Here is a 14,027-nt window from a genome sequence, read left to right as displayed (position 1 = left end):
ATTTCCTTTTGCCAGCGGTTTTTCTTGAGTAGATGTGTGAAAATCCCTGGTTATAGACCATTTGCCAAGCAAAACGTAAAAATACGCCAAACTCAGTGAAGAATTACCTACTTTTCTAAAACAGTCGACATTGAAGCTGAAGTAATAACACGAATAGACAGCACACACACACACAAATCTGCTGTAGGCTACGAGAGAAATACTGGAACTCAGAAAAAAATGCACACAGAAGATAATCAGAGGCAAGCAGAATAAAATGTTTGCTTTTGCAACTCTGAACAAGTAAACCCGGCATCGCAACAGCACAGGCCGCAGCAAGGAATCGAGGCAAACGCACGTGGTTGGAGCGACCCACGTAATACCGACGCTATATACGCTGGCAGCCGTTTCTTAACAGATCAGCAAAAAACGTTTATAGGGCAAGTGTCATCATCACTACCTCTTGTGCCGGCCGCGCCGGTTACTGTGAACCGGTGATTTGCGACAGTCCGTGATCCGTTACACTATTGTAACAGTCAAAGTATAGACAACGGATAAGTGTGCTTATTACGGCGATAAAATGGATCCAGTTTTATGTTTGACATTTGTGGTGAAGGCGTGATATATATGTCAGTTGTGCGACGTCCTCTATGATGCTCTGTGATTCGCGTCTGTGATTGTCGAGCAATTGTGTGAATTTTTGTCCGAATTGGTCAAAAGTGAACAGTAATAAAATGGCGTGGTGTGTATGTTTGATGGTTTACACTGCCCTGCTAGCGTGTTTGGACGCAATGATTTTGTTGTCACCGCCAGGTAAATGATATACATTTGTCCTTTCTGATCTACTCTCTCACTGTTTTTGTGTGTTTCTTTTATGTGAGTGTTTTACTTTTCATGTTTGGAATGTCCATGTCTTGTTGTCGATCGTCCAGAGACACTATAATTATAAATAGCTCAGTTGGTAGAGCACTGAACTTGTGATCGGAAGGTCGCAGGATCGAATTCGGGCCGGGACGGACACGGGTCAACTTTATGTGCAGACCCAGAGACGGAAGCCATGTCCCACCCCCGTGTCACCACAATGGCACGTAAAAGACCTTGGTCATTCTGCCATAAGTGCAGGTGGCTGAATACACCTAAACACGCAGACACCTGGGTAGTGTGACTCCGTTGCTGTTAGCTTTCCACTGGGAGGGAGCGACCCGAATTTTCCAGCGATGGGACAATAAAGTAATGAAAATGAAAAAATTAAAATGAAATATTTTTTTATTGTACACAAGTTTGATCTTTGAGGATAATTATGTGTTATAATATCAGTGTCTGTATATATATTCTAGGCAAGCATGTACGGCCACATGTAGGGTCGTGGAGATGGAGAGTGATGAGTGTCTAAGCATTACAAAATCCAAACTGATTTTACAAAACAAAGACTCAACTTGAATGTAGATGCATTTTCACATGCACATCTTTTTTCCCCGGTGTATTTATCTGTGCTGATCTTTACAAATCTCAGCTACTGCAACGCTCAGTGGTGATTTTTTTCTCCGAAACTGTGATTACATTGTCTCAATGCTTTTCCATACATGTGCCATTGACAGCTGATACTATCAAATGTCTACCCCCCGGGTTAGGGGGAAGAATTTACCCGATGCTCCCCAGCATGTCGTAAGAGGCGACTAACGGATTCTGTTTCTCCTTTTACCCTTGTTGAGTGTTTCTTGTATAGAATATAGTCAATTTTTGTAAAGATTTTAGTCAAGCAGTATGTAAGAAATGTTATAAGTCCTTTGTACTGGAAACTTGCATTCTCCCAGTAAGGTAATACATTGTACTACGTTGCAAGCCCCTGGAGCAAATTTTTGATTAGTGCTTTTGTGAACAAGAAACAATTGACAAGTGGCTCTATCCCATCTCCCCCCTTTCCCCGTCGCGATATAACCTTCGTGGTTGAAAACGACGTTAAACACCAAATAAAGAAAGAAAGAATCAAATGTATGTGACCAAGCAGCTGGGCTCTTGCTTTCGGATTTTGCACAACAAACAGTACTCTGTGTAAAACCAATGCTTTATCTTTGGTGCATTGCCATCTAATTACCGAGGTTATTTGTCTTTGTCAAAAGCAAAACGTTTAGGCCGAACATTTGTCAGTTCCAGTTAGCAAGAATGACAAGATGTTTTCCATTAGTTACTGATTTTAATTAAAACAAGAAGTGTAAATAAGATAAGCTTGTAAAGCGGTGCCAAAAGAGCGAAAAAATCTATTATGTTAGCAGGGAGGAGCCGTTTCTCTGAAAATAGAGTGTGACAGATAGACGATTGATAGCACCGGAACTAACAATTACTGGAAGACGAATTACTTCCGTTTCTGTCATTCTATCTTTTACGATGTATGAGGATATGTCTATGAGTCTGGAACAAAACAAATATAGTGTTTACCTAATTGTCTACCCATGTTAATTTTTTCTCTCTTTTTAAATGTTTTAAGAGCATGATTGGTTATAATGTATGTGAACGGCTTCTGATCAGTAATTAGCTGAATTGTCATTGAGAAAGTAACTGTAGCTGTCAGTCAGAGAGTGGGTCATTGTGTCACACAAAACGTCTCATGCTTAATCCAGTGTTTGTAGCCTGAAACATGTTTGACCAGATTTTTTTCCCGCATCAGCTTTGATCTTGCTTGCACTTCAATAATATTGAAGAGTACAGTTTACCTTGCCTTGCACGCGCACGAGTAATACGCTGGACGCTCAACAACTTGCACAGCAATCTCATCACAGATGTCGTACATTTTCCCTGGAATTCAAACAGAAATCCAGCGACATAGGCCTCAGTAGTTATCGTGTTCTGTTTTCCTTGCAATTTTGTTTTAAACTTTCTTTTCTTTCTCGTGTTTACAGACAAGCAAAGTGTGGATATGGACGTTCGCCGCTTGAAGGCGAAGGGGATTTCACTCTCAGGACTATACAGCGAGGACATAAACTCCCCTTACTTCCAGCAGCTACCTCTTCTGGACAATGACCTTGACCTTCAGGACATGTTAATCGGAAACTCTTTGGGGGAACAATCTCAGTTCAGAACAAGGACACCTGTTGGTGGAGACTCTGTATTCACGGAAACTGGTGACGATATTCAGAACCCATATTCCGTCGAATCGGAACATCTCTTGCAAAAACACGAAAAACAATTTCTCGTTGGAACCGGAGATATGGGTTATGGATATGTGTATGCTAACAGTGAAATATTACCCAGAGGATATAGAGATATATCTGAAGAATCTTACGAAAACAGTATTGTGGACGAGGAAGAATACCCGCCTGCGGACAACAGTGCGAATGCTCAAAACGATGATGTGTTTGAAGAAAATGACCGTGACGATAATTCCAGCGATGACGAGTGGAGAATTATAAAAGACGAAGACTTCTCAAAACAGGTAGGCACTTTGTTTTTGCGTTTTCAATCGGTCTCTCTTTCTTTTGCATGTTGTCATCGTCAGCATACAGTAGTCGTCTTTGTCGTTGTTGTGAAGTTCTTAGAATTTTACCGTTCTCTTTTTGTCAGAAGGTAACAGAAATGTACATTACAAGTGTCTTCCAAGGCCCCATTCTGAATGTCCATTTGCATTGTTATCAACGTATTACGTTTCATCTACACAACAATTGAGTGTTTGTTCAGCTTGCGGTATTCAACACAAAAGAGGGACAAAAGAGAAGAGTGAAACTTACCTTGAAAAAGGTATGTCGGATTAGGTTTTAATTGTAGGAGATGTTCAAGGGGAAATGTGTCAATTAACCGTGAAATAGACATGTCTTATAATTTTATTAAGTGTTTATTCAAGTAAATTTTCACAGGACAATTTGGCAACTAACCCTGCAAAAAGACATGTCGTATAAGGTGTTTATATATATGGAGATTTTGTGGCAATATGGGAACTTTGGCTGTTTTGATGATGACTATAGAACTAGCTGAAGTTCGTGGGTGGCTGGCGTTGCGGTTCCCTGAACGTAAGGGCGGGTCGATCTGAACTCTAGGCACTGACAGAAGAAATGATCTCTATGTCTCTCCTCTCCTTCCCCAAATCCACCCACCCCCCTCCCCATCATCACCTCTGACTTCTTAACTCCAGACTACCAAGTCTTGAAACTGCGTGTACAGTCTGCGAAAGATGTTACATCTAATCGCCGGGACGACTGTATGGGGCTTATCTCCCCTACCGAGCTCTTGTGTTTCCGGAGTGAGGATTAGCCGTGCTGAAAAAGCGAGGCTATGTGCGGCGAGAGGCCTGGAGAGTTAGTTATGGGGGAAGAAGGAGAGGGGGCTGGATTTGCTCCTGAACTGAGGCAGACGATCGACGTGTTTTTGATGAGTTGACCCAGTTCCGCAATCCCATCGTGACCCCCACCTTGCGTGGCTTTGATGCGGGGTCGGTGCGCGTGTATCGACGTCATTATCAGCCGTCTGGCGGGCAGGGTGAAGTCTGAAGCCACCGGTGCGGGGCAAGGCGGAAGTAGTGCACGGAAATGCTGAGGTGGAGGTTGAGTGAAAGGGTACCTCGCACTCCCCGTGTCTGCTCACGCACAAGGTTGTCAGATTCACTTCTTTTACAGTTTGAAGTGATGTGCAGAGAGGGTAAAGTTCGAGCTAGAAACTGTTACCTTTCACTAATCAGCCGTTTAAGCTAGAGTCCCTCCCACTGACGTTGCAAATCGGACTTGTCCGGGCTAGCATGACCATAGATCGAAGAAGAAGAAGAAGAAGAAGAAGAAGGGAAAGAAGGTAAAGTCTTAGTGATATGGACACTGAACGAATACACTCAAGCTTATATAACAAAGGAAGCTTAGCCTGGAAACCAGCACTGTTTCTGGACTAACATTTTGTTTCTGAGCTATTCCTTCTTAAACTGTTTGAGCAATAGTCGATGCTATGAGGATGTCATTCAAGCATAAACACATAGATTTATTTGTTAACTTTCAATAGGCTTTATGAAGGCCTTTCCTTCACTTTTTAACGCCTGCTTCCAAAGGCGACAATTATAAATGTCGTCTTGACATCAGCATTGTATTAGACTTGAATGCTCCATTCCCCGCAAACAAAGAGAAAGAAAGAAACCTTCACCTGAATGACTGGTTCACGAAGCACTCCCTGCACGCCAAGTTGACATGTACAGAGACATATCGGGGTGTAACCGGGCCAAATTGTACATGCCTTTCTTTTACATCCCTCTTTTTTTGGGAAAAACGAGATAGTCGTCCTGTAACTTTGTAGCATCGTTATGAACAGAACTCTCGACGTTAGTGACAGATGTAAACATGTGCAGTCGAATGACCAAGAGAGAAGCAGACGTGCTTGGATTCATGTCCAGGTGGACCGTTTCGGCCATAGCTTAGCTTTGATGTTCCTCGGCTTCTTGACTCTCAGTGGCACATGCTATTTTTTTGTATGGCATTGTGGATGTTTGTAATCTGAAACGTAGAGGTTGAAAAATAGGGCAAAGCTTCGGAACTCGTCCATGGGAATTATGTCCAAAATGCAAAGAGCGTTGAACTCGGAGTGAAAACCAGAAACTACCGGTACCTGATCAAAAGATTACAAGACTTATTATGACAGAGAAGTTAGACAGAGTAAAAGACACGTACAAAGAAAGTTTTGGCAGAAAAAAGTTGTTTGTTTTAGGTCAGCTTGCCAACTTCCGCTTAACCTTTTAGCTGGGGCTTTCCCTTTCGAGATGTTTTCATTGTCTGTGCACAGTACCACAAATCCGTAAAAAGCACAGTACTAAAGGCACAGACAAAATAACACCTCCGCCCCCTCCCTCCCACTCACTTTTCGGGAGGTCTCCATTGTGTGGATGCCGATCGTCATTCTCGTCGTGCCAAGACTTGCAAGACCTGCGAGTATGGGATATTTTGCTCTGTCCTGATTCCAACGTGTTAGTAGGCATCTCTGAGCTTGTTTGTTTGCTGAGTCTGTGTTGCTCCGGTAGTCTCACTGTCTTTGTCTGTGTCTCTGGCCTCTCTTTGTCTCTGTGTCTCAGTGTCAGTTAGTATGTCTTTGTCTCTCTTTGTCTCTGTCTCATGATGTTGTTATGTTTTTAGGCCGTTCTCATCTTTTTTGTGTGATTAGTCTGTGTTGCTCCGACAGTCTTACTGTCTCTGTCTTTGTATCGCTGAGTCTCTGTCTCTCTATTGAATCGGTCTCGCACAGCCAAATTGGAGGTTAAAAACCAACAACCAACCACCTCTGCCTCTCTTATCTTAGTGTCTCTGCCTTTGTCTCTCTGCCTGGTGGCTGTTTGTCTCCCCCCTCTCTCTCTCTCTCTCTCTCTCTCTCTCTCTCTCTCTCTCTCTCTCTCTCTCTCTCTCTCTCTCTCTCTCTCCCTCCCTCTCTCTCTCTCTGTCTGTTTCTCTCTCTCTCTCTCTCTCTCTCTCTCTCTCTCTCTCTCTCTCTCTCTGTCTGTCTGTCTGTGTGTCTGGCTATATGTCTGTCTCTCTGTCTCTCTCTTTCTATTTCTCCCCCTCTCTCTCTCTCTCTCTCTCTCTCTCTCTATCTCTCTCTCTGTCTGTCTGTCTGTGTGTCTGGCTATATGTCTGTCTCTTTGTCTCTCTCTTTCTATTTCTCCCTCTCTCTCTCTCTCTCTCTCTCTCTCTCTCTCTCTCTCTCTCTATCTCTATCTCTCTCTCTGTCTGTGTGTCTGGCTATATGTCTGTCTCTCTGTCTCTCTCTTTCTATTTCTCCCCCCCTCTCTCTCTCTCTCCCTCTCTCTCTCTGTCTGTTTCTCTCTCTCTCTCTCTCTGTCTGTCTGTCTGTCTGTGTGTCTGGCTATATGTCTGTCTCTTTGTCTCTCTCTTTCTATTTCTCCCTCTCTCTCTCTCTCTCTCTCTCTCTCTCTCTCTCTCTCTCTCTCTCTCTCTCTCTCTCTCTCTCTCTCTCTTTGTCCAAGATACGTCAGTAAAGCAGGTCTGATCACCATCTCTTCGACCAGAGAACTCGAGCTGCAGTGCGACCAGATAGGCACTTGGGGAAACTTTAAACAGTAGGATGCTAAGCCCAGTGCGGTTTTTTCTATCTCGGACGAGACCATAAATTATAGATGGCTCACAGAAGGATATGATATATCCATAGGAGGCTGCGCATCTGCCCGTTCACATAATTATGGACGAGGCTTTTGACAACAACCGGGTGGTCTCGCTTGGGAGATATCTTTTTATTGTCAACGTTGAAACCAGACCCCGAAGACGTTTGTGGTTTATGAGCACAAGTGGCTTAAAGTCAATCTTTCAATAGGGACATTATTTTCTTCTGCTGGAATGCTGGTGGTCTAAATACCTGATGCAGCATTTTTTTCTGGAGAAAAATATGTCGTGGTTGAGAATCTGACTCAGATTTTATCCGCGTGGGACTTCCTCAAGTTGACACCAGCCATTAAAGGTACTTGTCTTCCTGTGCAAACGATTCTGTAGACCATCGAAGATCTGTCTTGGTTTTACGTAGGATAAGAGCGTCCTGCCACTAGAACACATGACAAAAATCAAGACCCTGCCTGGTTTCTGTGAAGAGTGGGAATTTTGAGCTGAATTGATAACGTAATATAGACACCTTTGTCATGATCTTCAAAATTAATTTAGACGAATATGCTCAGTCTGCACCAAAAGCAGCCGGGAGGTAGATGGTTGGCCTGTGTCTAAGGCTTAAAAAAAAATAGGTGTGGTTACGGTAACCCGACCTACCCTATTTTTTGGGGCCGACCCTATAACGTTTTATTACATTTGTCAACAAAAAACCAAAAAAACCAAAAAACAAAAACCGAGTGCAGAAAACGCAATGAAAGCGACAGCGCTCGAGTCGCACACTTATTTCCCTGTCAAGTAGGTTTAATTTGTACACATTAGAAAAAAAAGTTTTAAAAAAAAAGTGATTGCCTTACCTTCCTACCCTATTTTTTTTGGCTATGTTACCTTAACCACACCTTTTTTTTTTGTGCCTAAGCGTACAGGTGCTTGTATTCCATGTAAATAGGCCATGGTTTGGATGGATCTCTTGCGATTACGTAGATGGTTTACAAGGGAAGGAGAGGGTATCTTTAAACTTCTATCGCACTTAAGACTGTCTCTGTGCGCACTTCTACACTGTCAAGCGCTGACATTTTCTCCCCCGGACTCCATTCAGGAAGACTTTACTAGTTAGTTACTCATGTTACTATGATGTGATAATCATTGCCGCCGCGGTGTTTTAATTTGCTGATTTATCTGTCGACCGCAGAGATAGAAATTAGGTTTCGGGTGTAGGAACTGTAGACGGTAGGGCGAGACTGCTTGTTGATACGGAGAGAGCTTCTTCACCTCGCTCTGAGTACTACTTTTCATCTGCTCTTGCTCTTAATTGTTGGTATCTGTCTGTCTGTGTGTGGCCCACTTTGGGTTTTTTCGTCTCTGAGATAAAGCGTGACATACATCCTCTCTCTCCACTCTGCAAGTCTCTCTCACAGTATTTTAGTCCGTATGTTTGTCTCAGTGTCTGTGTTTTGTCTTTCTCTCTCTTCTCTCTGTCTCTCCGTCTTTTTACTCTTAAATCTTTGTCTTTCTGTTTGTCTGCCTGTCTGTCTGCCTGTCTGTCTCTCTGTCTCTGTCTCTCTCTCTGTCTGTCTCTCTCTCTCTATCTCTGTCTCTGTCTCTCTCTGTCTCTCTCTCTCTGTCTCTCTGTCTCTCTAATAAAACCGGGTGATTGTCCATAAATACAAACACACGGCATGTATTACTGACCCCCCCCCCTCCCCGTTGAAATGAACCTTGTGTGTTTAATCAATAAAATGTCTTACGTCTTACGTCTCTGTCTCTCTGTCTCTGTCTCTCTCTGTCTCTCTCTGTCTATATATTTGTCTCTCTCTCTCTCTTTCTCTCTATCTCTCTCTTTCTCTCTATCTCTCTCTCTGTCTCTGTCTCTCTCTCTCTCTCTCTCTCTCTCTCTCTCTCTCTCGGGGGGATAGGCACATAAACCTGTGGGCACCAAAAAGAGTTCCTTGTAAAAAAAAAATACGTAATCGCAATAAAAAAGAAATAAGTGCAACATGACCTTGCGACAGAACGGTGGTATTCTTTTGTCGTTTCCTTTGAGAATCTATCTGAAAGGTATAAAGAATAGCTAAACATCGTAAACACGTCATGATTGCATTTAATAGTTACAGGCAAAGGTGATCTTGAGTGTTCATTGTAAATGATCACGTGTGTTGATTGTACAGGCAGTCGTAAAATCAGCTGTTTTGTTGACATTTACACACACGCACATAACTCTTACACTTATGTCATTTTGAGACCTAGCTCCACCAAATCAATATATGATGAGAACCCAGATCGGATATCCCCGAACCTTGGCTGCGCTAATAAATTCACATTGTGCTTACTCACTGCCGTTGGATTATGTGCTGGCTGTCACGAGATAACTGGGGTGAATACCCTACGTGTAAACAGCACTTTACATGTTTATCAACAACAACTCATGGAATGAAAGTCAGTCAAATTGGGGTGAGTTTCTCTTTAAACCCCATTCAGCACATTATATCTGTTGTCATCACGGATTTTTTTTAATCCTTTTCCAACTGTTAAAATGATGTTTATCGTTTTGGGTGGCTAGATTTAGGCTATATAATAAAATAAAAATCCCTAGGTCTCCTTTGAATTAGACAAGCAGTGTCGTGGATATTTGTAAACAAAATTTTTTAAAAACTTGATTGGGGGGTAGTGTGGGTGGGGTATTTTAGAGGATCTGATAGTTCTTCTCAAATCTGAATAGATGCAGGTGACATAATAAAACGTATACACATTCAAATTTCATCTTGGACCGGAAACAAGAAAATCCCTCCGTAGAAAGGACTCCATTGGTTGCAAAAAGGTGATTGAACTTTGTGTGTGATTTAGCAGGTGAAGTAAGCCAGGAGAGATTACTTCCTTGTTGTAACGACAAGAATCAGTTGAAAGGCGTGCATTGTCACAGTGTGAGCAGCGGCACTTTACTCTATAATAATAATGCAAACTTTTATAGCGCTGTTCTAGAAAAATGTCTACTCTTAGCGCTTTACAATACATACATCGACCAAGCATACTATACACGCAAACTATACTCTATCCCCCTCTCTGTACTCTACCTGTCCTCCGGCTCAGGTAAGGTTTCCCCCCTGATTTGCCCTGACGGTGGCCCGATGTTTGAAGATCCGGAACAGCGTCAAGCATGGTCTGTCACCCAAGCGAGATCAAAGAAGCCGCGCTGCCCGGCTCAGTACAGGGGGAGGGAGAAAGGAGGTCAAGCGTGACCCCTGGCCTGATGACCCGAAAGGGACACTCGGACTCCTTGAGGTTAGTCTCTGGACGTCTGTCAGTTAAAGCTGGGGTCACCTGATGGGGTCGAAAAGCACTGCCCTACACCAAATGCTTCATCAGCACCTTGTGCCATGCAGTTTCCACATTTGTTGGGACATGTATGAAGCAGGGTTCATATGGAGGGGTTGAAAAGTGCTGCTATGTAATCGGTATCATGCACTACGTCCAGAATTTCCTCTCTACAGATTCCCGTAAAGCAGTAGAACAGGCCAAATCAATGCGAGGATGGTTCTTCATGACTTGTAAGGCACGTTTCGTTTTCTTGCTCAAGATAATGGATGACATGAGCAACAATCGTCCACATGTATCTTAAACAAAGTATTATTTTGCATTGAACATGAAATCGGTTTGGCCATTTTCGTATAATTTGTGCTAGTGAGCATGAACCATTTCACTCGATGTCAAGATCCATTTGTCCAGTGACTTTGCCCTGCTGTCAGACAAGTAACGCAGTAAGACTGGACAAGGTTTAACTTGCAGCGGTACAATAAGGTGCATTGTGTTCCATGCCCGGTCTTTGTTGTTGACAGTGTTATTGCCAAAGCTTGTTGTTTTACGTGCGACAGCTGGTTGTTTATGTGACACACTGGTCATTTTACTACCTGTTCAAAAACATGTCCACGACGCCGCACGAAGACGGAAGCATGAGTCATTTACCGGTGTAGGATTTTTTGTGTGGAAGGTTTATGCTTTTTGTGACCGATCCACACACACACAGATACTCTCTCTCTCTCACACACACACACACACACACACACACTCACACACACACACACAGAGCATCAATGAAATATAAAAACAGTGTTTTTAAGCACGTAGTGCTGGTCAAAACAAAATAAAACGTGCAAGCTACCGCTGGGAGTGGGCAATGCTAAAAATAAAACAAAACATGCACAAGGAATCGACCTGCTGCCCTCTTTATGGCCCCTTGTCCATTTGCCTTTTGTCCGACTGGCGTTATCATTAACATCACTCGTGTGATTTATGTAAGGTGCTTGGGTCGTAAAAAGTGCTTGCTGGAGAAGGATCTCCGTCTCGTAACAAGGGCTTTGCGGGTGTCTTTGTAGTCGTAATCAAAAGTGATTCGTTAGTAATGCAGCGTAAACCTGCAACCCAAGCACGCGTATTGTGTAGGACATCAAAGGGAAAAAAGTAACAAAAGTTATAAGGCACTACAGGAAATCGAAGATCAAAGGAATAATTCGCCTCTTTGATTATTTTGGTTTTTTAAGCGGATTCAGTGCGGTGGGCTTTTTTTGCGCAGCGTTATAATTGCTGGATCAAATTGCGCGAGCTTATTTGGATACAAAGCATAAACCTTTCTTTACTCCCATACGACTCTTTAAATCTTTTGTTTGTTTGTGTTTAATTTGTCTCAGCTTTAAACCGTGCTCGAAATAATTTTTGTCTAGCCATTAACTCGTTGACCTGTTCGCTTGCTGGTGATAAACAATAATACTCTCAGCTCGTGTTGGAGAAGGCCTCACTTATCCCTTGCTTTCTGCGGCTGATGCTTTATTGTACGTTGTAAAACTGTGTCAGACAGTCACGATTCCAAGTGTGATATTTTAAGCGTGTCGAGTGACCTGGAGTTCCATTGTACAAGATTAGTTCGACAGTCAGCATGACCGACCAAAGTTTATTCTTGTGTCAAACATGATTTTAGATGTCAGACCGATGTTCTAATGATGTCGAACGTCAGACCGCTTAGACGAAATAAATTATTCTCATATTCTCAAATACGAAGGAAATGTTATAAGTTCAAGCGGCACTACTGGACTAATTTCTACAGTTAGCATTACTGATGAGCCTAGTCCTTCGCTGAACTTCTAGTTAGCAAAGTAACCATGTCAAATCTGACACCAAGTGAGTCAGGCGAAGACAAAGTAGTCTGTCGGTTTTAAGGAATATAATCTGAAAACACACGATACTGATCAGTCCATTTCTCCGACTACATACTGGGTTTTTCCTGCTTTAGCGTCAGCGCTGACTGAAACTATGTCAAACATGATCCCAAGTATGCCAGACGAAGACAAAGTGGTCTTGACTATCAAATGACAGAAAGCACCTTTCCCACACTCAGCATTATTGACCAAGCAAGTTCTCTCAGCTTACCCAGCTTCTGAAGCTCTTTCTGTTTTTTTGACCGATTTTTTCTTTACCTCCTCAAAATTCCCCCTTTCCTTTTTGAAAAATAGGTCAGATTTACGACCTAGTTGGCGTGGAATTTCAGGGACGTAAAAACATCCTTTTACTCCCGCCGTTTTAAGTTCGGATCGCTGCACCGACTGACAGCAGTGAGATCCATCCTTTACTCTACATGAAAAACAAACAGGCCCTGCAATCTCCCCCCTACCAGGGTGAAGCCTTTAAAAAAAAAATCATTGGTTTACTCTCCACCAGATCTGTGTCAGCTTTGTGAGCTGACAGTGGAGTTGCACACTCCCCGGGCCGCTTGCAGGTAAGACAGATGGGCAGGTGAGGAATTTCAATGGCTCTGATACTTTCTCACATTCCTGAAACTCTGGAAGCGCGTGCGTGGCGTGACGTCAGAAGTCTACCTGTGTACAGATTCCTTCCTGTCGTGCCATAATTGCTGTATGGCCTGAGAACTGTGAGATGAGGAGGACGGGGGGGGGGGGGGGGGGATCAAATATGAAGGGTGGAAGTGGGTTTGTTTTTTTGTAGAGTAAAAGTGGCTGTGGGAAGGATAGGAAGGTAGGTGTGCTGGCAAAGCTAAGTTCACGTTCTGGTGTGCTATTGAAACACAGTTTAAAAGTGGGTGTTTGTGTTTATGTTTGTCTACCTGCCTGCCTGCCAGTTCCTACCTGCACGTCTGTCTGTCTGTGTCTGCGTCTATGTTTTGTGAGCCCTTTACATATTTTTCGGTCAGACCTTAAACAAAAAAAACCATCAACAACATCAACAACAACAACAACAACAACAATAATAATAACAACAACAACACACCAGTAACCGAATACTCAATCAGGCCACGCCGTGATGATGTCACAGTTACTGTGTAACCCAACAATCTGCTCCGTACATCACCAACAGCTTTTGTCCTCCGTAGCAGGAACTGATATTTCGCACTATTGTCACTCCTGAAACGTGAGAAATTGTTGTCGAGGGCAACTTCCGCTCTGGTATCCGCCAGTTCCGCTTTACATCAGGAACAGTAACTCTGGGTACCACCTGCGCGAAGCAGGGGACGTAACCACAAGTGACTGTAGCCGCCATCGCTGGCATGACTGGCATAATGGTGCTATGAGCAGCTGACAGCCAGCTTTACCGTCATCAGTCCTTCGCTCCATCAACTCGCTTTGCCTCAGCCTTGTTGTGGCGACGTAATGATATGTTGTGCATATCTACAATGGTGTGTGTGGCAATCAGCTCACTTCCTAGCTCTTTCTTCTGCCGTAACATGTTTGCTGTCTGTGCAGCGCTTGTTTCCCCCTCGCTTCGTGTGAAGCAGACGAATCAGGTTTTTGTATGTGTGTGGTCATGCTAGCATTACAACAGGTGTATTCTTCTCATTGTTTGAAAAACAGTATCTTGTCAAACATCGTTTATTTTCTCCCCTTTTAGGGCGGATTTTGAGTCATTGGTGTTTAGATGATTTAGTGTCATTTATTTAGCAGTAGCGGTGTTTAATTGACATTGCCACGAAAGAAGTTATAG

The 14,027-nt window shown here is 43.2% G+C and overlaps 1 protein-coding gene across 1 annotated transcript in view; it reads left to right on the top strand.

The window, feature by feature from the left end:
• The window catches only part of LOC138952676 (A disintegrin and metalloproteinase with thrombospondin motifs 19-like), a 54,102-nt gene that overhangs the window by 733 nt on the left and 39,342 nt on the right, over positions 1-14,027 (top strand). Inside the window, exons 1-2 of the mRNA XM_070324375.1 lie at positions 1-792; positions 2,877-3,409. The exon at positions 1-792 is cut by the window's left edge and continues 733 nt beyond it. Of these exons, the coding sequence (XP_070180476.1) occupies positions 714-792; positions 2,877-3,409 (612 nt within the window). The 5' untranslated portion in view covers positions 1-713. The remainder of the gene's footprint in view (positions 793-2,876; positions 3,410-14,027) is intronic.

The sequence above is a fragment of the Littorina saxatilis genome, linkage group LG17, assembly GCF_037325665.1.
Source record: "Littorina saxatilis isolate snail1 linkage group LG17, US_GU_Lsax_2.0, whole genome shotgun sequence".
Taxonomy (NCBI): Eukaryota; Metazoa; Mollusca; class Gastropoda; order Littorinimorpha; family Littorinidae; genus Littorina; species Littorina saxatilis.
The sequence above is the reverse complement of the archived record's forward strand: the minus strand, read 5'-3'. Positions and strand labels throughout refer to the sequence as shown.